The 26,871-nt window shown below is 54.2% G+C and overlaps 5 protein-coding genes across 5 annotated transcripts; 2 read left to right on the top strand and 3 right to left on the bottom strand.

Annotated features, from left to right (window-relative positions):
• Positions 1–520: 520 nt before the first annotated feature.
• Positions 521–1,902, top strand: LRP88_03036 (GATA-type transcription factor; the record flags this gene model as incomplete). The annotated part of the gene is made up of 3 exons (XM_083239666.1): positions 521–1,300; positions 1,350–1,664; positions 1,717–1,902. 3 exons carry the CDS (start codon positions 521–523, stop codon positions 1,900–1,902), a joined length of 1,281 nt encoding a protein of 426 aa, XP_083104796.1.
• Positions 1,903–8,215: 6,313 nt separating this feature from the next.
• On the bottom strand, positions 8,216–10,727 carry LRP88_03035 (glutamate--cysteine ligase; the record flags this gene model as incomplete). The annotated part of the gene is made up of 6 exons (XM_083239665.1): positions 8,216–9,364; positions 9,420–10,128; positions 10,180–10,334; positions 10,391–10,456; positions 10,566–10,638; positions 10,717–10,727. The coding sequence occupies 6 exons, from the start codon at positions 10,725–10,727 to the stop codon at positions 8,216–8,218; spliced, it is 2,163 nt and encodes a 720-aa protein (XP_083104795.1).
• Positions 10,728–15,293: 4,566 nt separating this feature from the next.
• LRP88_03034 (camp-regulated phosphoprotein/endosulfine conserved region-domain-containing protein) lies at positions 15,294–15,955 on the top strand (the record flags this gene model as incomplete). The annotated part of the gene is made up of 2 exons (XM_083239664.1): positions 15,294–15,329; positions 15,521–15,955. 2 exons carry the CDS (start codon positions 15,294–15,296, stop codon positions 15,953–15,955), a joined length of 471 nt encoding a protein of 156 aa, XP_083104794.1.
• Positions 15,956–16,475: 520 nt separating this feature from the next.
• LRP88_03033 (metal-dependent protein hydrolase) lies at positions 16,476–17,516 on the bottom strand (the record flags this gene model as incomplete). The annotated part of the gene is made up of 1 exon (XM_083239663.1): positions 16,476–17,516. The coding sequence occupies one exon, from the start codon at positions 17,514–17,516 to the stop codon at positions 16,476–16,478; it is 1,041 nt and encodes a 346-aa protein (XP_083104793.1).
• Positions 17,517–19,863: 2,347 nt separating this feature from the next.
• On the bottom strand, positions 19,864–21,151 carry LRP88_03032 (guanine nucleotide binding protein, alpha subunit; the record flags this gene model as incomplete). Its single annotated transcript, XM_083239662.1, has 4 exons — positions 19,864–20,208; positions 20,263–20,521; positions 20,573–20,730; positions 20,906–21,151. The coding sequence occupies 4 exons, from the start codon at positions 21,149–21,151 to the stop codon at positions 19,864–19,866; spliced, it is 1,008 nt and encodes a 335-aa protein (XP_083104792.1).
• Between the last annotated feature and the right edge of the window lie 5,720 nt (positions 21,152–26,871).

Raw genomic sequence — 26,871 nt, 5'->3', positions numbered from 1 at the left:
TTTCGCCTCGTCGGCCCCTCCCCGTTTCTACACCCCATCCCCAATCCTCACCTGAGTCCGTTGTCACATCTTGTCCTGGTCCCGTGTATCGACCCCATTCCTGGCTCCCTGAGTTCCTCCACCACGGAACCTGATCCTTTACCACCCCCCTCCCCATCTTTTTTTTTCTCTTTCTTCCTTCACCCGTCAAGCACCCCCCAGCCGGATCTAGCCAGGTCAGATGCATCTACGGCCTTAAAATTGTCCCAAATCATCATTGGTAATTGCCAGACCCGCTATGGAAGCGGTTGACTCTGGAACCAGGCAAAGGTCCGTCTGAATCCCGACTTGAGAGCTCTCATATTTCTGTCTGCCCCTCCCATATTAACATCCCCTTTGCTCCCACAGCCGTCACTCTGCAACAAACTCCGAACACCAACTCCACCACCTACCCCAACCCGACCAGCCTTACTCGGATCATCGACATCACTCATCCTACTCGCGGGATTCTCTCGACAGGTCGTATCGGGACACTCCCGCCATGGCAACGGCAACTCTCATCACTCCGTCCGCCCACTATCAACCTCAGCCGTCCTTCTCGTCGCCCTCCAGCTACTCCCATCCGAGTTCGGGTGCCAGCATCTCCAACATGATCTCCTCCGTTGAGCCTCGAAAGTCGACCGACGACCACGAGCCATCGAACCGCCAGTCGCTTCCCTCCATCTCAGAGGTCATCTCAGGCACCAAGCCGGGTCACTACCCTCCCGCACACTCTTCCGGCCTCCAATCCGCCTCCAGCCTGCCTTCACCCTTTGCAACGGCTCCTCGACCATTCCCCGAGGCTGAGAAGCACTCCCCAGGCCCCCTCCACCCGACATCATCGTTCCCTCCACGACAGGACGCTCTGCCTGCCTTCTCGGATTCGCCTCGCCCCCCTTTCAGCAGCCGGCCATCTCTTCCTCCTGTCTCTGACCGCCGCCAGAGCCCACCAGCCAAGCCTGAGCTGCCTCCTCAGCATCACCACCACACGGAGCAGAAGCCCCCGGAGCCTCACCACCCGCTCAACGGCGTCTATGCTCACCCTCCTCCACCTCCACCAGGACCAGTTGCCTATCAGCCTGGCCAACTACCTCCTGGTCAGATGCCTCTGCCCACTTATCCGATTTCTCCCAGACATGGTGTGCCACCTCACATTCCGGGACCGTACGACCCCAGACCGCCCACACACGCTGAGGAGGCCGACTACGCCGCCCGTGCTAGATATGACGCTACCGTGGATCGACACTTTGAGAGCTGGAGCTACCAAGACTCGCTGAGTCGGGTAAGTAAGAGACTGATCGAATTGACGAAAGCATACTAATACCATACAGATTGGCAGCTCGTCTCGCACGATTTTCAACTTTGCGGAAGCTTACAGCAGAATCGCGCAAGAACAGCATGGCGCCCACCCCATCCCGGCAAGACTGCCCACGGAACGTGAAGTGACGGATATGCTCAGTAACATTGAGCTCATCAAGCGATCTTTGGAGCAAGTGAGGGACCTGGTGCAAACCTCGATTCAAAACGAGCGAGCCCGAGAAGGCGCCAAGATGAAGGGGCCATACGAAGAGGAGCACGATGTGAATATGTACGGGGATGGAATGAAGCCCCAGTACGGTATCACAGAAGTCAAGAAGCGACGAGGGGTGAGTTTGACTCTTAGCCGTGGGTGACTTTCAGGACTGACAAAGTGAATAGCGCGCCGCTCCTCCCGGCCGATGCCACAGCTGCAACCGAATTGACACTCCTGAATGGCGACGTGGACCCGATGGAGCCAGGACGCTCTGCAACGCCTGTGGATTGCATTACGCCAAACTGGAGAGAAAGCGCCAGCTTGAGGCCAGGTCGATCCGCCCCAAGCCTGACGAGGCCCACCGACAATGAAATCTCTCGGGCTCCAGTCAACAAGGGCAGCCTGCAGTGCAGCATCTGGCAGCCTCGACGCACGAACTTGCGACATGATGGACGACAGTCACATGATCGATCCCTCGCATCACACCTCACTCTCGAGCCGGAGTTTCGAGAGAGGGAGCGAGAGCGAGCCTTCACTTGATGATTTCAAGCAAGACACATTTTCAACGTTTATTAATACCCGGTTTCGGAACGCCGACGTTGGGGCGTTCTCTGTATATACGTTTCTACATCTCGGATACCTCAGGCTTTGCGGATGGACCCGTCGGCATTTCAGGCGTTTTTTTCTTCCAACTTATTTTTCAAGCACGGATTATTTTCAGGTGTACCTTTTTGTCGAATTTCTGGGCGGGACGATTAGGTTTGAATTCCTAGACAAAAGAGATTTCTGGACCACGCCAGCAGTGGAGAGATACCAGGAACAGTTTGTGGGGGCAGCAGCGGAGAGCAATCATCGCAGAGGACCAACTGGACGTTGGCCTAGCTCCTTTTGGAGGGTACGTTATACATGGTGTTGTGGGGCGAGAGGAAAATTGCAGCGGCTTTACCGAGTGGGCGATGGAAGAAGCAGAAGGGATGGCTGGATGAGATGGAGGATGAAAGAAGTGTCTCAGACCACCTGTGGCTCCTGGAGTGGGCCAGGCGAAGGATGGATGGACGGGCAGCATGTGCGGTTCATGTTTCTTTACGACACGATCAAGGCGAGAAGAGCAAGCAGGCAAGATGAGAGAGTTGAACAGAGCAGAACAGAGCAGGCAGATGTTGAAGCGAAACGGATCACTGTTTTGACAGAGAGTCAACAAGCAACGATGGATGTTTAGCAGCAAGTAGATGAAAGCAATCAGTGGTTGTGTCACGCTCAATGAAAAGGACCCTGTCTGTCTGTCAATTATTCAGTCAATGTGCATTCTCGGGTGTGATGTAATGTAAGGATTGTAGAGAGCGATTCAGTGATAGGCATGGGAGTTGAAGGCCAGGCTGGACTAGGCTTGGCGTTCATAGAGATGGAGCTGTGCTGTGCTATGGGCTCTGTGCTCTGTGCTCTGTGCTCACAATGTGCCAAGTTGTCTCAGGGCGAGCTGAGAGAGCATGAGCCCAACAAGGACAGAGGCGCTCAGTTGCCACTTGGGCATCGAGGCTAGACTACTTGCTGTGCCGACTATCCAAGATTGGCGAAGGTTAGCTCGGTGAAGAGAGGATCTTGGCCGCGCTTAAATTGTGCCGAGGGCTAAACGAACAGCGTGTCGCAGATCTATCGGCGAGGCCATCTACAGTGGGAGAGAAAGGAATCTGCTGGGAGGGGTGGTAGAACAAGGCAGGACGCCACATCAGGCCATGGACTCGGCCGATGAAGCAAGACGTGGGAGGAGGAGGTTCAGGGTCTGACGACAGGAGGCAGGCAAGCAGCCGGGTCTAGCTAGTCTTGCAAGGTTGTCTTGTGTATTGGTTGTCCTAGTCTGGCAGACTATTTGAACCCTGGGTGAACTATATATATCATTATCCTTTCCACAGGGGCTGGCATTAAGTTTAACGGAGAGAGAGAAGCGAAGCTGCAAACAGAAAGACGGCGGCGGCTGCTGCCTCAACAGGACGCTATCTGCGACTTGAAGAGAAGAGAAGAGGGGAGCAGACATTGTTACACGAGAAGGGGAGGGGGGCGTGTGTCACACTCGCACGGAGGAGGATGAGGATGGACGGGATGCGGGCAAAGGACAACAGCACACAAGGCGCCGGGGACGGGTGGTAGTTGGGGGGAGATCTAACGAACGGGCAGCTTGCTTGAGCTCATCGGACACGGGAACGTGCGTGCATGTGGTGAGTTGTTGTGTTTGTATCGCGTCGAGGTTGAGGTTGGTTACACGGGGTGTTAGTTAGATGTTGATGCTTCTGACTCTTTTCTCGTCCATCTCTTTGTTTAATATCTGTGATGACTCTTGAATTATTGACTAAGATATTGATTATACGTATCCCGTCAAGTTTTAGTCTTTAAGGATCGACAAGAAATCGTTGAAGGACACAACATCTGAGATTGGCATCGGTTGTGAAGCCATCCCCGGACGTCTTGATGCCTGAACCACCCAAAGCTGCAGGAGGTTCAATGACTCTCCCACCCTCGTCTAGTTACACACAGCAAGCAAAAAACCTCACATATAGACAAGCACTGACTTCCCGTTGCCTTGATTTAATCCTTCTTGGTAGCACGAGGCCTCGTATGCGTCGTGTCTCCCCGCTCCCAGTGTGCTTGCTGTGCCACTCCATCAGAAACATGGCTGCAAGCACGCGATCTGCACGTCTTTCAAGATCTTTTCCCTTGGCTATACTCTATACTCTCTTCCCCGTGTGACGGTTGCACACTCTCCCTCTCCCGTCAAGGGCGGGTTTTCTCTTGTGCCGCGTGTCTGTCAGCGCTTGGTTGAAATTTGAACCGCTTGTTGCTCGAGTTCCTGCTTCCGCCCGAGAGTGTGGGTATCTAGCAAGTTTAATCTCTCCACACCCTTGTGATTAGTCTCTTTTTGTTATTGTTGCCCTGTAGGACGTTTGTGAGGCTCTGGGGGAGGGAGAGAGCGGAGCTGTGTGGCATGCCAACCATGTGTATTGTGCATCACGGTGAGACTTCTCCCTTGTTCCCGGATGCTTATCACTTTTCTTTTCTTTTTTGTTTTTCTTGCCTTTAACAACGTCTTTCTCGCATGGTCACTGTAACGAGAGAGCTGTAGCACCACAACCACCACCCCACAGATATCCAAGAGTTCGTGGGTGGCCTCAAGATGGGGGTTGCTAGGCTAGGCTCAGATGAGACAAACCTCGCCACGCCTTCTCAGCTTTCCCATCCCATCGAGCCATATGGTCCGTGATGATGGTCTACGCGCGGCCACTCCATACCTCTTTCCAATCCTTCTGTCTCAGCCACGCGTGAGCTACCGGCCGGGAAAACCACGTGGTGCCCGGTCAAGAAAGAGAAGAGAGATGCTCCCTCATGTCGATGCCGCACCTTAGGGGGGGCGTTTAATGTAAGGGGATCTCTTCCCTTTTCCCCCACGCCCGCATGTATGAAAAAAAGCGGGCTGGGAGAAACATAGGGCGGCAGAGCAAGACCTTCGGAAAAAGCAAAGGTTCGAGGCCCGCTGTAAGGAATGTGATCAAGGCGGAGGCTGCCTCGTGGTTGCGCTGGCTGGGCAAACGGTTTTTATTCCTGATAGACGCGCTGCAGGTCCGGCAATGCGTGTCCCTTGCGTTGCGACGCTGCATGGGAAGTGGGCTTTCTCCAGGCGAGGGGGAGGCTATCGCGGCAGCGGCAGCGGCAGTTGTCGTCGTCGTGTTTGTATGTCTTGGTTCATGGTCAACTATATACGGATACGGAGTAGAAACTCTAGCCAACACCGATGATAACCCCAAGACGCGGCCTAACGACGTCACACGTTTCCCATAGCTCGGTGACCCGTCCCGTCAAAAGACGCGCACACTATCGAGAACGCCACGTCTCCAGCTCAAGGGCACAACGGTGAAGATGAAGGAGGGATGAGGCCCAGGTCTTTGGTCCCTGCTCAGCTGTGTTTCCTTTTCTTCTCATTTCTTTTTTCTTCAGCTCCTCTCGTCAAGCAAGATCTCTGCCATGCATCAGATCATAGTTGGCTCTTTCTTTCTATAACCCCCCCGGGCGGAGGACCGGTCCCCGGCTCCGGAGTGTGATCGACGTCACGGCCCCCCGGATCGGGACACAGCCGCGGCCGGAGAAGCTATATGTTTCTCTCTCTCTTACGCCCCCCCCCCCCCCCCTTTCTTGTCTCAGCTCATTTTCTGGAGATCGGGGTTTACGACTCGTCAATTCCGATTCTGTGCGCTAGATCGATTCAAGGATCGAGATTTGGAGTCAAGGAAAAAAAAAAGGGAGAGGAAGGAAGAAATTGGAATGTCGGCAGTTGTGTGGGAAAAGGGAGGGATTTGCCTAATTGGGTAATCGATAAACAACAATCCTCCACCTCAAGACATGGTGTTTTCAGTGTATACCATGGAGCAAACAACCATGGCAAAAGAAAAAGAGAGACATACATTGCTTGAAGAAGAAAACATCCTTTAGACACATGCTCTCCCACTTGCAAGGGGTTCAAACCACAATCCACTTGATCACATGATCTGATTCCGGTCCACCCCTCCAAGATCCCGCAATCCAGGTCCCTAAGCACAAGAAGAAAAACGCCTTTTTCCCACGTTCCAGAGGCCCTTCTTTCTCTCCGATGACGGGCGTCTGCGACATTTTTCTTCTACTCTACTGCAGTCGACATTTCTCTTGTCACTACATTAGTCAAGAAGGAGGGTAGCATCAAGCAAAGGAGGTATCAAGTTAGTAAGCTTGAAGCAATTCTGTCAGAAACTCCATCCTATCAATCACTTTTTTTTTTTTTTTTCGTATATCTTTCGTCCCGGTAGCTTCTCATATATTACAAGATATAATCAGAATCCCCCAAAGTGACCGGGAGCCTATTCTGGTATCCAAGTCGTCGCCCGCAGGGGCACTGACTGACTCCTACACACACAGACACGACTCTCCTTCTCCGAGACATGACATCTCACCAACAGGATACCTATGCACATACATACGTGTATCCATCCGTCCCGTTCCCCTCTCCTCAGCCCGTCCGGTCTTACCGGCTCTCCGAGATGCAAGAAAGAAACCCAAACCCCGGCTCCGACGTGACGAGAGATCAGATCAGGCATAAACAGCATCTCACATCGCATGGCCCGCCGCCCTCTTTGACGATCCCTTCCCGCCCTAGTTACCGTGCATGTCCACAACTACCAGGGTCTCGTGTGTCTTTACTCATGTCCTTTCTTTTTCTCTTTCCGGTTGCGAAAATTACGACAATGCCCATTTCTATTCTCCATCCTAGATCTCGATTCCCGCTCCTCCTTCTCACATCTCAAAAAAATTCTCCGTCAACTATGTATCAACTGTTTCTCCGTGGGGAGATTGAAAAACCTGTGTTCAGCTAGACCAGAAAGAAAAAAAGAGACATGTAGCTTTCTAGTTCATGCCCCCATCTGCAGCCGCCTCCTCCATCCACGCTATCGATCGTTGGACCCCCCCTCACTAAATCCCAAAAAGCAAAAAAAGCGCAGCATCTTGCATGACGGGCCTCTGAAGAGAGATGGGCCGCCTCACCGGTCGGTTCGCTTGGCGTAGACCGGTGAACTGGCGCGACCCTCCTCTGTCTCTCTCTCTCTCTGTCTCTCTCTCTCTCATATCCGCAAAGGGTCCCTGCTTACGTCCCATTGTCGTTCCCTCCGTCCTGAGACTCCGCCGTGGTCGAGACCCCTGGCGTTGGGCCGGAGAGAGAGGTTGCCGTCTCGGGGATCCGGCGGCCGGGTCCGCGGGGGGACGGAGCAACAAGGGCGTGCGCAGAGAAAGAACGTTGATTCTGACTTTGCCATGACGGGAGTTTATGCGACTTTGTCGGAACCGGTCATGTATGGCTCATAAAAGTCCGAAAGGAGTATCTCGAGAAAAGGGGGGCGCAGCGTAAAGTTCATAGTCTCCTGGAACTAACACAACTCAGATCAAAACCTTGCAGCGGTAGCAGCACAAACATGGCGTTTTCGAAGAGCACGGCACGGCATTGGCATGGGCATTCCCTAAAAGACGAGGGGGGATTCTGACATCTCCGGGAAGGGAGAACACGGGCCAAGTGTGTCTGTCCAAGCCCATCCATCGGTGGTCTCAGATGAACGGGCCAGAGACATGGTCCGAAACTCAAAGGGACCTTGCTTTGACTCTCGTTGTTGAGCAGGTGTCAAGGGTCCAGGATGCCAAGGAGCGAAGAGAGATATGCTTTCTTTTTTTTGCCCGAGAGCATGTGTGCGTCCCTCCGTCTGTCTCAATTCCATAAATGGCATCATGGTGTAGTCATGAGGCGGAATGGCGGGCATGTCATGCCGTTTGACTTTGATATTTTGAGAGGCTTTTTCAGCTCTTTGAGAACGTGATGAGAAACATGGCCCCGACGACCCGTGCGTATGGGTGTGTATGGGTGTGCCTGTGTGTGCCTGTGTGTGTGCCTGACTGAGTGTGTGTGTGTATCTCTTTCTGTAAGCCGGCTATTCTCTCCAAGCCCCCCCTGGTAGCAGTAGCATTTCAACAACGAGTTGTGGCTTTTCCAAGGATAACCGGTCCGGATGTGTCTGTCTGTCACATCAGCCCTCCTCGGTTGCTGTCAGCCATCCCCCATCCTCAGTCGCCATCATTACAGCCCAAGGACCAAAAGCTCCGTCCCAGATATGTTCTCGCTCCTCACGGCGCCGCCCCCTCGTTCCCGTCAATCCACTCGCTCTTACGCTTGAGTGCACCATTACCGGACTCCACCCCTCCGTTTGTGCCGTTCTCGTTCCCGTTGCCGTTGGCCGCCTTGCTGCTGTTACCGCCGCCGCAGCCTCCCCGGAAACCGTTCAGCAGCCGCTCCAGCCCGTGAATGCCGAGTCCCGCAAATCCCCGGCCCGCGCTCTCCCGCTCGCCGATAGCAATGACAGCGCCGATGAGGTCGTGGTTGATCTCGTCATCGATAACGCTGTCGTGCTTGTACTTGGGGTGCACGTCGATAAAGTTGCGGATCCATCGAGCTGTCGTGTCAAGGTCACCGCTTGCTCGCTTGGAGATCAGGTCCAGGTATGTTGAGAGGTGACACCTAGTCGTGACGTCTACGTTGACGCTGTCGAGGTAGCTCTCGACGATGGGGATCAGTCCGGGAAAGTCTCCCGAGTCAGATCCGTTGATGATATCGTTGACCGTCATCTCTTCGTACTCGTGCTCCACAGGTCCTCCAGGGGATGGGGGCCGACTGGGATGTGCTGAGCCAGGCCGGCTGTCCTCGCCAAACACCGTGTTGGCTCTCGAAGGTCGGTTAGGGAAGGGATTCCTTCGGAAGTAGAACTTCTCCTTCAAGACTGCATCCACGGCGTGGGCACGCTCCATGTTCTCATCAACCTTCTTGATGGGGATGTAAAAGTTGAGGTCAAACGACAAGATGGCACGCGTGACGAGCACCATAAATACAGAGAATGCAGCATTCTCAAAGTCGGTGATCTGAATCTCCATGGACCGGAACTCGACTCGCCATCCAATGCTGTTATCGGCAGGCGGCGGCTTGAACCGCATGTGCTGCCAGTTAGTTGACTGGATGTTCTCAAAATGGTCCGTCTTAGTGAGGTCCAGCTCCTGAAGGTCCTCCTCGAAAACGACAATGGGATCTCGGATAAAGAGATGCGCAAAGTGTGTGGCAAGTCGGTCATCCATGCCGCCCTCCAGAAGCTGAGCCTTGATTGCCGGGTCAAACACCAAGTCAGGGTCGAGATACTCGTTCCTCAATCGTGGGTCAGTCGAGATGTACGTCGAGTTGGACGCATATCGTGACTTGGGTATCCTCCGTTGACCTTCCTTCAGGGGCTGTGAAAATGTAAGCAACAAATCCTCCTCTACGAGTGTAGAGCCTTTTACGCACCTTTTCTCCCAGTTCTTCTGGTGTTCTGCAGTCAACTGCGCGGCTGATCTGGTTCCACCGCACATCCGTGTTGGCAAGGAAGCCCTTGTACACGGGTGTAGCAGCAGTCAAGGCGAGCATGATAGGGCCCAGGGGGCTCAGCTGGTCGTAGAGCTGTCTTCCCTCGGTGATGTTCTTGGCCTGGAAGGTGATCTGGAGACAACAGCTGCCCATTCCAAAGGCCATGGCATCCATGTGGATAAAGTCTTCAGGGGCTGCACCGTTGCGCACATCATCGTCTTCGGGCCAGTTGTGCATGTCAAAGTTGACGGTAGGATCCTTCCAGGGGCTCGATGTGTTCTTGTCATGGAACACGGGAACGTTGACCTGGACCTTGCGACCACGGCGAGAGCGGATGTTGGCCGCCAGAGTTGGGAATCTGATGTGAGGGTTGGCGATCTCATCCGGAACAAACTGAGAGCGCAAGCGAGGACCCGAGGGCGGGTAGTATGGGTCAGTGAACTGTCCTGGGACACCAATTTGAGGGAATGTGGTGAGAGTAATAGGGTACTCGGTGGACAACATGTGCTCCTTGGCAATCTTCCTTCTCAGCTTCATGTCGGGTTCAACGTCCAGCAGCTCCTTGAAGCCGATACCCCAGGGCTTACCAGGGGTTGCCTCAAGCATGAAGCGGCCAAACTCGGGGTGGAACACAGGAATAGTCCTTGATCTAGTCAACAGTTAGCACCCTCGAATAAAGGAGTAGATGCAGGCGAGCTACTTTTTCTTCGTCTCAACATCTTGGAGATCAGGGACGCAGCCACCCTCCTTCTTGAGTTCCTTATCGGCAGCCAGTGCCTCAAGAATCTCTGCTTGTCGGAGAGAAAGCAGGACTTTTTGGTTGTCTTCCGAGTATGTCACAACCAGATACTCAACCTGGATGGGAGTGTGAGTTGTGAGTCTAGACTTTCTCTTCATAACTTAAAACTGACCTCATCGCCCCATAACAAAGCATCGCGCTCCTTGCCCTTTGCCTTGTTCCAGATTTCGAGAAGTTGCTGTTTGAGTTGCATACGTCAGCACTCATGTCTGGGTGCGTCATTGCCAGTGACCTGATCCACCAGCCACTGACACGAACAGAGCAATTTGAAAGAGGATGAGACTCACCTTGATACCCCATTCCCGGACCTGGGGAGCGCGCTTTTTGGCCTCGGGCCAGTCGAGGGCTGTTCCCAGTGCTCTAAAGTCAAGTTAGCTCCATGATGCTTCTGAGCAGTGCCTAACAAGCACTCTTCCACTTGTGAGTGATATAACTTACAGTAGACCCATGGTGATGAGTTTGAAGTTGAAAGTGAGTGAATGTGGGCGAGAGTTGAATTTTCGGGTCTAGGAAGTTGGCGTCTGAGTCTGGTTGGTGGCCCAGAGACGCCGTCTCAAAGTTATGGGCTCTAGGCGTTTACTCGGAAGTTCGGAAAAGACAACCCAGAAAGGTTAAAACAAGCGAAAACAGCTGATAAAAAGGATATGATAGTAACAAAAAATGCTAATGAGATTATTAGAGGAAAGACAACCTCGATTTCAAAAGATGGCGAATGATGTCGTATATACTCGTCAGTGAGAGGGAGACCGGCGAAATGCCGCTAGGCGGGGGAAACGCCAAGTACTGGAGGGGTTCGATATTCGATCTGACAAAAATTTGGCGATATCCGGGTGAGAGAATCCCTCAATTGATAGCCTAGGACAAAAGATGAGGCAGGAATCTCTGGCGCAAAACGCGCTCTAGTCCGGTATCGCCTCGCCAGGCAGATGGATGGTTGGTGAGCGACGACCCGGAGGCGTCGCCGAGGCTGTCGCACGTGAACTGAGTCTTGAGGTGAGACTTGGAGAAAGCCAGGCGGGCCGTGTAGATCGTCAAGCACAAGCGGCCCTCTTTTTTGGACTCTCTTTTTTTTCCGGGGATGGTTTGAGAAGAGCGAGTCAAGGTGATGATAATGGAGAGAAGAAAGAAAAAAGAGGGAATCGCTTATTAACCACGAGCTCTTGACAGGTCAGGTCGTGGGGTTCCTCTCAGGAAGCGCCGAACGAAGGAGAAACGGGATGGGATGGAGCGATTGCGGTGGTGGTGGTGTTGTCTGTGGATCCTCCAGTGGAACAATTCTCTTGCTCGACTCGTCGCCTCTAACTCGAATCGTCTCGCCTTCCAAGCATCGTCGTTCGGCTTGTGGTGGTTGTTGCTGGGTCGGACCTCTTTTTTTTTCAGTGATGCTTAGAAATCCGGTCGAATCAGATAGAGCGCCGATTGCATCATCGCCTCTTAGACCCGATGCGGTATCCGAAACTGCGGCGCTAGCTGCAACGGGGCGGCGCTCGTGGGGGCTTATAGCACGGCGACTCCGCTGTGTCGTGGTTGTCTAGGGTAGGGTCAATTGCGTGCGATGTTGTGAGTCTGGTGTTGAGTCGTGGATATATATATGGCTGTGTTGTTGGTGATTGTATGCTGGGCACGGCGTTGATAGTAAACTCGCCGTGAATGTCTACATACTTACATACATCTCCGAGGCGCAACAAGGGCCCAATCAAAGTGGCCCTCGCCTAATATTACTTGCACCTGCGGAGACCACTCGGCATCGTGCCCACCCGGGTTGATTACAATAGCATGCCATCTGCGCGAATATGTAAGCAAGTAATCCGGTAGTCTGCCGAGTTGATGAATCTCTGACCGACAAAACCATGCGCCCTGTTTCCGACAACCGCCTTGAACATCCGCGTGGTTGCGTTGCGGTTACGAGATGTGAACACCGGCTTCCGCCATGTGGAGCCGATGCCCCAGATTGTCAATCCCCTTCTCCAGACTTTCAACTGTGTCGTGTCTGTGGAGGTCTAAAGACCAACGCACGGTCTCGCCGACAAATTATCTTGACTGATAGTCGAGACCTATGTCGACGGCTTAAACACTGCGTAGAACCAAGGAGCCGAGCTCGGGTGAACTGTGCTGTTAACCTCAGCCTCTTGAGGAACCGTTTCGCATACATTGTCGTCATAGCCAGTTCCAACGGCTGATTGGTCTTCTTCAGTCCCTACGCCTTTCCAGAAGACGACGCCAATGCATCTCCGATCTATGCCCGTCGGCTCCATGAACATACCGGGTCGCATACCTCGCTATTCAAAGCCCGAGGCGCCAGTTGAAGCACAACGACGTCCGCGGCGCAAATACCACCGACATCAGGGAAATCGATGACCCGAGGCACACGGTTCGCCGTGGTCTCCCCTTAGCTGAGACTCCAGCCCGGTCTAGAGCGTTGCAAGCTGCCGCTCCCTTCCCATCTCCGTCGTAGACCTGCGTGTCGCCCATTCCTGATGATGCGGCATTTCACTGGCTGCGGGCCAACAAGGTGCGGTAAGCATGCAGAAGGGATGCCGCAGATGGAGGGGGATGGACACTGCGCCCTCCCACACACAGTCCGGGGGACTCGACCGTCGACTTTGGGGGGATGGCGATGTGACTTGGTTTCTCATTGTCAAGTTTCGAGTGAAACTTGGCGAATGATGAGCGACTGGGCTCAAGGGGGCAATCTTGTTGGTGGCTTCCTCTACCAGACGGCCGGTCCCGTGAGCATACATTCCAGCGAGATTTCATGGGAATCAGCAAGTTGGGAGGTGAATGTGTGAATGCCATGCCGAGAAACAGAACACGGCAGCCTGCACGAGCTAACCGTTCCAAGGACTGGTTAGTCTCTGGGCACAAGTCTTGGTGAAGCCTGAGACGCCTCTGCTTCCCACACAACGCAGTTGAGCGTAGTTTCCCAGGTCTCGATGGTTCTTGCGAGATAAACGACCCAGCACCTATCAAGCAATTGCCGAGTTTCGAGAACCAGCTACTCTAATATGCCTGTCTGATACTCGGAACGGTCGGTCGTCTGGTTATCGAGTTGGTTGAACTGCCGATACTATCAAAGCACGGGACACTGGAATTGACTTTGCTGCCAACCCAAACCTTCAACTCGCCCTACCTTCCACCACCCTCACTCAGCGGCCCTTCACCTGGACAGACGGGCTGAAGGCTCGCTCGCTTGGATCTCTGCATTAGCACCGCGGGTCTGCTGCCGCGGGTTGCGGGGTGCATGGCTGCTCTCTCTGGTGTGCGCCCACGCCCGCGAACTCTATCGCGAGAGAGCGACGATCACCACCAGCCGCACAACCCCCCCAAGCCTCGAAACCCAGAGCTGGGCTTGCCTTGCCTCGCTCCTTGATAAGAGATCGGCATAGTCGTACGATGACCACGAGGCGAGACACTGGAGAGAGATGTCAGCTGGTGTTGTGGTTGAACAAGGAGGATGTGAGTAATGGTTGAAGCAAGATATGGATAGACAGCATGGGTTTCTCCCAATGCCTCCAAACTAGATTGCAATGATAGTCCGGAGATGGAATGCCGGCAAAAGAAATGGTGGACGACGGGGCAGCAGACCGTGTTGGTGGTGATGTTCCTTCGTGCTGTTAGTCGACGGCGCTAGAAGATTGCCATGTGAGTTGATGCAGCGTGGTAGGTAAGCCGCACTATGAGAATAGAAGCATCTCATGTCCTTATCGAGGCGACGTCCAAACCGGCCAACCAGAGAGTCTCGGGGAATCTCACCGGTCGAATCTCTCCTGGTCGTGGTCCCCCAGTGCCAATAAAGATGGACCATGACAGGCAGACACAATCTCTGACCTCGACAACGTCAGTCTCTCATCAACCTCGTCACAGATCCCCAGAGACGTATTTCGACACCATCTCTCCCCGTGTCACCGTGCTCCCTCCGGCAGCCAGCGCCCAACAATGCCGTCGTCTGGGGCCCGGGTGCCCAAGTGTGGCTCCCTCCCCTTGGACTGTCCGGACCGGACCCCGGTCTCTAATAGCTCACGAGGCCGAGGCGAGTCGGGCAAGGACCTGTAATGAGTGAAGGGACGCCCTGACGATCCTCATGATACTGTGGACTTTGCCTCCTGCCTGGCCAACCCGGCTCGTCAATCCATCATCTTGGAGCATCACATCGGCCCATTTCGAGGACAAGCCCCCCAGCTTCTTCGGCGTCCTGCTGCCATGGCCGTGGGACACGGGAGGACGGTACGTCAGCCCAACGGCTACTGGCGACAGGGACCAGGGGAGCACGGGTCACCACGAGACCTGGGAGAAGCACTAGGGTATACTTTATGCACGAGGTGGCTGTCTCTGACTCTTTTTGAGATGCATAGAGACTTCTGTTGTTATTGTTTCCAGGTCGGTGATACTGTGTCGCCCGGGAGAGCATGAACCAGAGTGTTTATTCGACATTGCGTCCTCGTAACGCGTGGCATATCAGCCCTGATATGGGTGGTTTCAACCAGTGACGTTGCCCTCTAGGGGATGAGTGCATGAAACACAAGAGGGGGAAACGCAAAAAAAGAAAGAAGGGCTCAAAGAAGCGTTATCATCGGTGCCTCGCCTACCCAGATACAGACAGTATCAGACGTGGTCCCTGACATATGTCACTTCCGTTCCCGAAGGGAGATAAAAAGATTAAACACGCCCGTGGGTAACCAAAGTTCCTCCTACAGTACAAGTTGGGCTTCAGCCAGTGACTTCATCCGCCTCGGCACAGTGATTCACCCCGCTACCTGCAAGCCTTCACCCCCCCAACTAGTGCCCGCGTTCCTCCCAGCTACATCATACTCTCTTCAGCCCAATCAGGCACGATCCCCTACCACGACCTGCGACCCTCTCCTGGCTCCTCCAACAGAATCCCTCCCCCCCAGTCAGTCTGAGGAGAGCCAACCTCATCCCCCTCCAGAAAAACGACAAAACCTCGATTTTCTCTCCCTCTCCCGCTCTCAGTCCAAGTCATTCTCGCTATCTCGAACCGACGTGTGTCTTTCGCTATGAACCCTCACCAGAAGAACAAGATCGACGTCAAGGTAAGCCGCCGCCCTTGAGAGGAATCCCATCCATCCCACCTGAGACGGACGATTTCGACCCCTCACGATCATGACTCGACCCTCACACGACGACACAACCTCCCCCCTTCGCGCCTACACCACGCCCGCCGCATCTGTCAACCTCTAAATAAATCTTGTCGTCCCATGCTAACGCTCGTGCCCCCGCAAAGTCGCTCTCCCCCGAGGAGCAGCGTCTCTTCCGTCTGTACGGCAAGCTGCCCTCCCGCTCCGACCACTTCGCCAAGCACCTCAAGGACCGAAAGTACTTTGACTCGGGCGACTATGCCATGTCTAAGGCCGGCAAGGGCGACGGTGTCGACGCCGGCGCCGTCGGCTCTCAGCACCCCGTCCCCGAGAACATCCCTCACCTCTCATCCCCCATCAACGGCTCAGGCAACGTCCCCAAGCACGCCCACCACGGCTCCATCCCCGGCATCCAGGCCGGCAGCCCCATCAAGGAGAGCAGCTTCCTCAAGAGCGAGACCAGTGCTGAGGAGGGCCAGGCTGACGGTGCCGAGGCCGAAGCCCACAAGGACAAGGACGCCGATGCTGCCGTTCCCGAGCCGGTTGCTGCCAGTGGCGAGGCCATCCCCATCCGACGATAGACAGTTGTACGTGGCAAAACAATGACAAGAGAAAAAGAAGAAAAATTGCGCGTGGAAGTAAGATCAAGGGGAAAGGTTTCTTTTTATCATGTGCGAAATATGGCGAGTGGATTGACTCTTGTACGAAGCCTGGTGGGCTTGTGTGGACTGCGAATTTCGGTATTCATGACTTACGAGGATCGCACAGTTGGCGTTTGGGAATTGGCAAACAATCTGGTTCGCACGCCCACAAGAGGGAGCTTGTTTCGATCCCGATGGGATCTCTTTCAGATGGGTTGCTTTTTCTGAGCGGGGAGGGACTTTCGGCAATATATATGTCGTCTCTCCCGCGTCGAAATCATCATGTTCATTTGGTCGTTTAGCTACCCGCTTCATTTTCCGAAGCACCCTTTCTATCTCGTTTCTTTCCTTTTTGTATTTCCCCAGACTCCAGGTACCGGTCCATGGTTCTCATTTTTTATAAAAAGAAGATGCCCCAAAATCGTATGTATCTTAAATCGTCATTCCTGCCTCGGAGGTCTTACTCCAGGGCCTTGCTCGCCATCTGCTTGGCGCCCTCGAAAGTCTTGTTGCCGCCGATGAAACCCGCGGCATGGACAAAGACGCAGCCAGGAATGCCGCTGATGCCGTCGAGCTCCTCGTCGCGGAAGCCCCTCCAGGCCTCAGGCAGCGGTTTCCGGCTGACAAAGGAGTCCTTGCTCTCGGGAACGCACTGGATGCGCCACTTGGCGCCAGGCTCAGGCTTCTCCGCATATAGCACGTAGAGCACCGAAGGGACCTCGTTCTCGAGGGCGTAGAGGTGGTCCTTCCAGGGAACAGACTGACCCTCCAGGACAAGGATGCGGCCCTGCTCATCGTACTGCGAACGCTTGGCAAAGGCCTGCTCGACGATGGAGCGGGCGGGCAGCCAGGATGCGGCGTAGCTGTCAAGGTCACGGTCAAACTCCTCGCCGATGCGGCGGCTCGCCTCGTTGAACTTGGCATCCTCGGCAGCCTGAGCCTCGGCACGGTCAGCGGGCACGGGGTCGTTCCAGTTCGGGTTCAGGCGGCCCACGACGGCACCCAGGCCGAATCCGCCGTTGCTGAAGCGCTTCTCGATGCCGGCGGCGGCGATGGCCTCGGGGTCGTAGAGGGAGATACCGTTGTCGTGAGCGTCCAGGGCCTCGACAAAGTTCTCATACAGCTTGTTGTACAGCAGCTCAACATCGGGCGAGTCTTCTGGCTGGCCGAGACGCTCGGCTACGATGGCGCGGCCAAAGTGCATAAAGACGAGGCCGGCGCTGGAGAGCTTGGTCGGCCGGCCGGGGAAGGTGGTGGCGAAGCCGCGCTGGTGGTGGTCGAAGCGGCGGCGCTCCGGGTCGTACTCACCGCCAACGTCGACGACGGTGTGGCAGGTCTCGAGGACGGCCGGGTCGCGGGTGCGGACAAGGCCAGCGTCGCGGTAGGCGGGGAGGCGGCGGAGCATATGGACGGCGAGGGCCTCGTCGGCGTGGAAGTGGCCGTTGTGGGTGCCGATGAGGGGACCCGAGGTCTTGATGCGCTTGGAAGCTGATTCGGCCATGGCGAAGAGGCGGCGGAACATGTACTGGTGTTCCTGTAGGTGTAGATGTGGTTGTTGGTGTTGTGCTGTGAGGGGCGATGAGACGCGATGGAGGATGAAAATTGAGGTGGGTGGGAGCAGGTGGGGCAGTTATGTATTCACTTTGATGGCCACTGTCAATCCATTTGTGCGAACCTTGAGGGCAACTGAAACACAGGTCTGATCACAGTATGTACTCAAGGCTGAATAGCAAATGATTATCAAGACAGGCTTAAAGCAGAAGTACCGCAGTACGACAAACCCTCTCTGTGAGCGGATGTTTGACGCAGCAACCTGCCTCTATAGCTCCCATGAAGGCTATTGTCAGGAAGCCCTCATGTATAACTGTTCATTCATTACATACTATAAATCTGAGAGTAGCAGATAATAGACATCTACGGAACACTAAAGTTCTTACAAAGAGTCTCATCTAACTCTTCTTTATCTTTGTACCAAGTATTATGGTGTTGGCTTGATCCTTAAACCTGTCGAGGGAAGCACAAGTTGGGCCAATCATGGCAAAGTGATTACACGACAGACCCGCCTAGCCCAAAGGGTCCATCGACTCTCGGGCAGTTTAACTGAGGCGCTGGTGAGAGGCACCTTTGTAGTAGTTAGTTGCAAACAAATAGAATTCATGTTTACAACTAGTAGGAATCCTTAGGGGTTACTTGTATAGGACTGTTATGCTCTCCAATGGGCCACTATCACCCGTCGTGGGGTGTTGGATATGCCTTCAACCACTTAGCTCTGTCAAACTCCACACCCGTTGGCCGTCTATATAGACCATCACGAACGCTACCATCAAGTCTTACAACAAAAACATGTTTTTTTTTTTATTTTACTTGAGGAGCATATCAAACTAGATGAAAAGAATTGTCATAATGTTTCTCTAATTTGGTCCCCCCCTATCTGCAAGCGTAATTGTCAAGCTTGTCACCTAGCAACTATGCAACGCATCACATCTCACCAGGCCAAGAATCAAACTCCCGCCTCACTTGACTTGTCACGACGCATTTGACTAATGTATATCGCGAAGGAATGCCGCTCTGTATCTCGCATTGGCCACATAACCCTTATAGTGGTTCCCTGCATCGTGGGTCGCAGATATAGAGAGGGTTTCAGGTTGCGACAGTTTCGATGCGCGTCCTGCCCGATATATTATGAACCAACATCATCGCGCATCTGACACCCTCCTGTCATCCGAAACCCACAAGTGAATTCCGTCATCATTGACGGGAAAAAGCAACATGCTCAGATCCTTTTTCATCAATCTCTAACCGGGCCCCGGCAACGGAGCCAAAAACAACGAGATATCCATCACAGTCCCACCCCCAGTATCCGAGCGTGCAGATGTCCCCTCTTCAGATGGCCCGAGCAGCCATGTGGTCATGGACATGCCCATCATCAGCTATGCAGCAGCACGGAGCACGCTGATGCTCCGCATAGCCGGAGGCGCGTTAGCCAGGCGAGCAAATCTAAGTGTGCACAGGTCAGGTTCCTTGGTGGTTCAATTTCATGGCGCGATAACGTTCCCTGCATGTGGTCTGAGCAATCGTCTTGTGTTACTCTATCTAGATAATCTCTTTTGTTTTTGTTGCCGTGCGCCTCGTAAATGTGCCACTGAGAAGTACAGTATGTGTTTGTGGTTTCTCTGATGGTATTCAACTCCAAGAGAGTAATCGATTCAAACGTATAAAAAAAAATTGGAATAGGGTGCGCCCTTAGGTATCATGCAAATGGACAGAAAAAGATATAATCAGACAGCCGCTGCGCCTTCTCCACCTCCTTTTGATTTCATCTCATGACCTCAGCGAGTCATGACTCATCTCCCATCTTATCACCCTGCGCTGCAGTTCCGGATAGCTCTTCCGGCAATCATCCCAGTGCCGCCCTAGGCGACAGCCTTTCCCGAGATTGCATTCAACGGGGGGACGGTTGTGCAACTCGATGTGAGTTTGGTTGGTGTTGGTAGTAGAAGGGTATATCGAACATATATGTCGCGTTGTTCGGCTGGCCTGAGCTGAAAACGCAGCTGCTCCGGATGGGAAACGTACAATCCAAAAAGGGAAATAGGGTGTCGCATGGATTTCTCTCGTCGTGTTGCCAGGGAACCCCGGTGACCCCACGCCGGCGGCATCCAGGCGAGTGAGAGAGTGAGATGGGTGGTGGTGATGGGGATGAGGTCGAAGATGTAGCCGTAGCTTGTCGCCACAGCCGAGAGCTGTCGTCGTCCCAGTTGTTTGGTGACGTCGTGGTGCTCAATCGTATCTTGGTAGAGGGCCATATGCCTGAGTATATGAATGTGCGGTCAGGACCTGAAGGGGCCTTACAGTATGAGCTGCTTCAGGTTGCGCTGAATGATCATGTCCTGCACCGAGGCCATGGTGATCTTGAGAAGATTTGTGTCGGTGGCGTTGGTAAAGTGGCCATAAATTTCTTTCTCCGTGTTCCGGTTCAGCGCCTTGAACTTGTCCAAGAAGTACTTGCTAGCGGCCTTGTAGTCATCCTTGGGGCCGTGGTAGTCGGTGAAGCCGTGGTTGGTAATGGGGCTCTTGGGCAACTTCTCCTTGAACAGGTCCATCTTGTTGAGGAACAGGATCAGGGCCGACTTGGTGAACCAATGCGAATTGGCGATCGACTCCCACAGCATGAGGGCCTCGTTCATTTGGTTCTACGCGACTCAGTCAGTATGGGTCTTCCGGTGGCGGGGGTTGAATCTACTCACACCATCCTTGTCTTCCACTAGACACTGGTCGTATCCGCTGATGGCGACAAGGAACAGCAGGCAGTTTACGTTCTCGAAGCAGTGGATCCACTTCTTTCGTTCTGAACGCTGGCCACCGACATCGAACATTCGGTAGGTCAACTGTCCGAGGTCGAAGATGGTCTCTGTAATGCCTGTGGTTCGCAGTCGGGATCGGAGAAGATCTTGGTCGTCGGGGACGTAATCTTCGGCCCAGAGCCTGTCGACATCCTCGACAAAGCTTAAGACAAGTTAGCGCGGGGCCTGTGCCATACATCAGGGGGCCACTCACTATGTGAGGTTGTCGTGCAGGGCGTATTCATTGCCCAGCTCAACAGCAGATCGAACGCCGCTATCGGCCCACAGCGCCTTGACGGGCTCGAGGTAATCGACAGGCATTCGCTCATGGGGACTCAATTCATGCTCGACGAGAACGTGGGCCATGTGTTTCTGCAGCGCCTGTTAGTCAAACCCTAGAATGTCTCACACAGCCGCCTCTGTGATGCCACGCGTAGCATTCACGTCGCATCGGTGGAGACGGGTAGAGGTAAGGGCGGAAATGACTTGCCTCGTTATCGGGGTTCTCAAAAGCAATATTGTGCTCGCTCATGGCCTCGGAGATGACCTTGAAGGACTGGACAATGTTGCTAAAGATGACGGGCTTCCACTCGAGCTTCTCGTTCTTGCTGAAGCCCTGGGAGTAGATGAGCTTCATCTGCTTGAGGACGGTCGATTTTCCCGACTCTCCAGCTCCCAATAGGAGCAGCTTAACCTCCTTGGAAAGCCGCTTCTCATCCTGTCGGATCTGGCGATCAATGTCGCGAGAGCGAGCTTGACCGCGATCGCCCTTGTCTCGGCTGCCGAAGCACATGATGGGTGGTCGTTGAAAGGTGATTGTTGTGCGCTCAAGGCTTTTGTGCGACCAGACCGTACGAGGTCAGAAGCTTTTTAGAGGAGGAAGATGGCGTCGCGCCGGAGGCTAGATGTGAGCGCGACAGCGGGGCTCGACGACGGACTCGGTGGTTGGTTTTCCGCGGGAAGGTCGGAGGACAAAGCTGCCCTGAAGGAGAAAGGGTTCCTCTCGAAGGGGGTGGGCGTCCAGCAACGATATCGCAATTGGCGGGATCGGTTTGAGTTGCAGGGTTTCAGAGGAAGAGCGTTGGATCGACGGTCGACGAGAAAAGGGAAAAATGCAAGACTGACGGGATGTCGCGGGAAAAGACGAAACGGGGCGAATTCGAGCGAGCGAGCGTTCAACGAGGGTCCAGGCAATGTCTCGGAGCTGGCGAATGCGGAATGATGACGCAAAGCAGAAACAAGCTTCCCATTCCCGTGGGACTTGGAGGAAGAAAGCAAAAAAACTAAACCTGCCTGAGGAAAGAAGATGGAGGCGAGGCGAGGCGCGGTTAGGTTAGATGAGGCGAGACGATACAAGACAGGTCAGGACGAAGACGGGTAGTCAGTCTGTCAAGGTACAAGACAGGACAAGTCTAGGCAGGTACTGCAGACAAGGCAAAGGCAAAAGAACGACGAGGAATAACGAGACGGGGCCCTTTATTAATATCCGAGCATCCATGGCCGGGATCCATGGACGGATGGGATGGATATTTTATGACGGACGGGATGGGACATTCTTTTAGTCGGGTCTTGGTAAGGCAAGCCCCTCCAGGTCCACGTCCACGTCCACATCCATCCGGCGCAGAAACGAGCTCCTGGGACTGTCCTGTACCTGGTCTTGTCTCTGTTGATTCCTCCCGTCTCTGTCTCGGGCTCGTCTCCAAGAGCACGGCCATGTATGCACATTATTCGCTTGCAGGGTCCCATCTCTAGAGAAGCTGCACAAGGCAAAAGGGAGCCCGCCCCCAGCAGGGGCCTGCGGTGTTGGCGTTGGCGTTGGCGTTGGCGTGAGAGTGGAGTCGACGACGGGGGTTGGATGGCGCCCGTAGACGGTGGGAAAAGAGAGCTCCAAGGGGTTCTGAAGAATTGGATGGGGCATCTTGATGGGTTCCGTCATGTATCTTTGAGGTAGCACACGGTGGAGTTTCCCCCTGAGCACTACCACCATTGTACATGGCCGCGTGCTGAGATCGCCCTTCCACACCAACAATCGGGTCGCCCCCTTAAAACACCAGACCCCGGTCGACGACATGTTCTCGAGAAGGCGACTTGTAGTTCTCACCCTCTCGCGATACCACCCAAGAGGGGCGCCGATGGACGGAGCAGTGCGGCTCCTCTCTTCTAGCCTCGCTCTAGAGGCATGAACCGGCCACATTTTGCAGCTGGGTCGACAGATGCAGAGGCAAGGCGATGGTCATGATGGATCCAGTATGGATGCTAGGAACGTTCCCCGCGAACCAACTGTCGATGCGATGCTTCCAGGTGTGAGTGGGTTGAGAGAGCCTCCCAGCTCCTTCACCCATCGCTACGCCCACTGCCGCAGCCGCTGCCGCAGCCATCGCCCGGCATATGGACCTTGCTGTATTGCTTGCCCGTCGTGGATGCCATCCGCGGCCAAGCAGCCAAGGTTTGCCGTCTGTCTGTCTGCCCGTGCTGCCATGTGGTCCAGCGCGTGTTGGTGGGCTGTTCCCCAAGGGATGGCGAGACGCTTGTGACACCCGCCACTTACTCAACGCTGAAGTCGTCAAGTCAACCGCCATAGCTTCAACGTCAAAGTCAAAGTCGGCAGAGTGTGAGATGCATCATCACGTTTCCATTCCTTGCTGGTCTCTTCCTCAGCGGCCTCCCTAACCCTGTTGACGCTGCGCTACTGCACACTTCTGTTCTCTCCCCTCCCCCTGAGTGGCCCTGCGGCAGAATCCCGAGGTATTGTCCATCAGTTCATCCACGAGGCCGGCAAGGAAGGAAGCTTTGTGCACTCTTGTGCCTCTGGATACCTTGGGTATGGATACACTGGACTTGTTTAGCCTCGTCTGGTGGTTGCGGCAATGGTGGGTCAGCAGAAAAAAGCAACGAGCAATCCCTCTCTGCTCCAAGATTCATGGCTAAACCGGATCCGTCGTCAACACTGCAAGAAGTCGACGCCAGGGCATGCGCTACTGCACAAGGGGAAACCAGCTGGCGGGATCTCTCTGGGTTGAGCCTCGAGGCGGAAAATTGCGAGGCATGGCGATGGCTTGAGACTCAAGAGAGCTCAAGAGTGAGAGACGTGCTTACTGAGAAGCTCAACGAACCCTCATCTCGCAATTAAAGTCTTGGGAAGCTATCTCCGTCCTCGTGCATGCGATCGCCATTAGCGATCCTTCTGGCACTTCTGCGAACCTGGGTCAACCCCGGCCTGGCTTGCAGACGTTCCCGGAACTGCCTCGAGTGTTCCTGGCTGCGCCCCCACCAATCTCCGTTGAGAGGGACCGGGGGGCGCAAGACGCAAAAACATGCGCAGAGAAGAAGTGTCCGCTTCGAGCGATGCTTTCAGACAACTGGACTACTGTGCGCGCCAGCTTTGGGCTCAACAGGTTGGCCGCCGGCTATGCCAGTTCCGCAGCCGCCAGGAAACGGTATCGTGGAATAAGCAAGTTTGCCTTTCTGAGACTGTGGCTTGACCACCGGCTTGACATGGCGTCGGAATTCATGAGCCTAACTTGATGAGCCCAGGACAACAGGACCCCAAGACCTGGGCGCAGAACTTGACAAGCCAGAGAAGTGAAAAGGACGCTAAAACATGGAGACTTCGGAAACGGCGTCAAGCTGCTGCTCGTCCGCCGCTCCACCATGGGCTGCACGAAACAGCAGTGGCATTGGATCTCTCAACGGAGAGGGAAGCTCAGGCCATCAGAGACTGAGAGGCAGGGCATTTCCACCTGCAGGCGAGCGAAGCAGATGCCTGTGGTGTCATCTCGTGTGTCCACGGTCTTGGGCCGGACGCTGGAGCCATGTTTCATCGCTCGTCAACCTTGGAAACTCTCGAAAGAAGAGGTCATCGTCCCCTGATGCGGGTGACGGCTCCTTGGTGGGCAATCCACGGGAGTCCAGCCCAATAAGGGCATAGACTATCAGAGGCCGGTCTTGGGCAAAGGATGCGAGTGGTTTTTCTTCGGATGAACCAAGGAGATAGATGTGGGATTTTCGACTCTTTTTCTTCTTTTCTTTACTTTTTCCTATCCCATTGTTCGTTCCGTTCCGCTGGCGCGAAAAGGTCGGGACCAATCCCCAGACCATCTTCATGCATGCATCACGACTCACCGGATTACTGCTAATTCATGCAGGCCAAAATGAACTGCAATCCTAGAGGCAGCAGCAAGGCTAGCTCTCCGATAGTTGACTGAATTCCGCACTTCCGGATGGAGAGCTGCCGGCCCAGACAAGGCAAGGAAAGATATGTTCTGACTGGGAACAGGGGCGCTGGGTTGAGTTGAGTTGCAGAAACCTTCCTTGGAACCTGGTGGAGAAGTGATGGATATGCCATCTCGGTGCAGATGTGCACTCAGGCCGACATGGCCCTGCTCTGCTCGGATTGGGTCCGTAAGCTCGGGATCGGGATCCTCTCGTGAACCATAGCTCGGGGTCTATATTTGTTTGTTTGTTTGCCGTACCTGATGCTGGAACGTGTAGGATTGGAGGGCAAAGTCTCAACCAACGCCCAACCCGCAATTACTTTTGGGTGGACGCCAGCCCAGGTCCAGGTCCATTCAACCTGATCGTCAGATACAGGCACAAGACTGCGGCTGCGGCAGCGCTCGGCGCCATTGGACCTTGTGCCGGAAGCCAGAGCTAGTGTATCCGAATAGAGGGATATCCCTGCCTTCCAGTCGAGGGCAGGAATCCTGCTTAGCGGGCACACTGCAACGTTGGAAGAGCAGGGGAAGTTGGCGCGGCCCCTGTATTCGGGGTTTCAAGTTGCCAACGGCCGAGCTAAAGGGGTCCCGGGCAAGCCATCCATCGAGGATATACGGGACTGAGAAAAGGACTCATCGCCCGATCGTAACGGTTGCCCACGCGTCGTTTCGCTATGCTTGACTAATGTCCTGGCATGACTCTCGGGGAGCCGTATGAATCGTTGAAACATAGGATGTGGGTGATTGGCTGAAGTCCAGGGTAGGGGACTGACTACCGTGATGGTCGAGAATCACGATGAGTGTTTCGTTTGCAGTCTTGGGACCAGCAGAGAACCATCCATCCTGACGAATGCGAGGTAATGTCGGGGTAACGCGCATTGCTTTTCCTGTTGCAGGTTCAGCGGAGCTTACCGGACAGAGGGCCAAGCAATGTTAGTTGTTGCAGAGGTATGCAGGAGAGCTATTTCGGCTCAACATGGACAAAGTGTGTACAACGCCATGCTCCGATAGCTGACATACACATTCCCAGCACAAAGTGGCTGCAACTGACAAGAAGCGTAGCAATAGCCATGGCTTACACCGGCAGCCCAACGACTATCCGGAAGGGGGGCTTTATACAGCCAACACTCTCAGATGCCCGTCCCGGCTCCCTACCCGGCATCAACCCCCACGACATGATATGAGGGAATGATTCGATACTGGGCTCTAACCGCCGAGTACCTGCGCATGCCAGCATCAAGCCACGGGAACTTACCGCCGGGAGGCTCAAGAGGATTGAAGAATAAGTTACTGAAGGAATGGAATTCATTGGGTGCTGCGACTCCGGGGAGCGTAGCCGAGCGCCCCATTGGCCTTATGTGCAGAAAAGACGCAGCGCATGACACACTGGGTAACGCAGGTACTGTAAGCTCACCGGGAACACACCGTAATTTTTCCTTCTTTTTTTCCTTCCTTCGACCGCCGGCAGTGAGTGGGTTAGGTGAACATTCGAGGTCGGTGCCCAATCGGAGCATGTTGGTTGATTCAGCTTATGCTTCTAGCTCATGAGAACCCGCTATGACGTGGGAAGAAGATGACGTCGAGCTGGGAATTGCTCAAGCATTGAGGTGTTATCTAGAGTTGTACATGGATCCGAGTAACACTGAGCTCGGGTCTCACAGTGGTGACTGCTGGCAGGTAGGCTCTTATCATGCATGATACGTCGATTGATATACATGCCCAACATGCTCGACCCACGGGACGGGAGAACTCTGCCGTCTGCAAACCGGACCAGCAGCCGGTGATGCTTAACTAGTTACTACAAATGGAAATATCTGGAGAGAATAGCGGCTTCAACACCCCACGTTCTGCCCAGTGACGTCTGATGTCTTTAACTGTAAAGGGCAGCAATTTGACAGGCAGAAGTTGTAAGCTTGTCTTAGCCCTTTAGACACAAGAAAAAACTCGACGTAAAAAACATGGGTTAGCAGGCCAATGCACTCTCTGCGAGTGGTGCCAGGTCATCATGTTCCTGGGAACACCCTTCCAGGCACAGCCATTGCACGGTTCAGTACTCTCTGATGTCCAAGGATGCTGTTTAATACCTCGCGTAGGACCCCATTCTTTTTTTTTTTTCCATCACCGCCTAATTAACATCTGGGGTTCTAAGTTGGGGTCTGGAGGGTGTTGCTGCCCAAGGTTGTCCGTCCGTAGTGAGACAGAAAAATTATGACGCTGCCGTGGTCTGTTTTGCGGTGGGCGTCGAAAATTTTACCCGCATCCCCACCAGGAAGGTCCGGGTACGTGCAGGTGCGTCGTG

This window comes from Fusarium phalaenopsidis, assembly GCF_050370095.1.
Source record: "Fusarium phalaenopsidis strain FUZ10S chromosome Unknown contig_32286, whole genome shotgun sequence".
In the NCBI taxonomy this organism is placed as follows: Eukaryota; Fungi; Ascomycota; class Sordariomycetes; order Hypocreales; family Nectriaceae; genus Fusarium; species Fusarium phalaenopsidis.
This window is presented reverse-complemented; position numbering and strand designations above follow the sequence as displayed.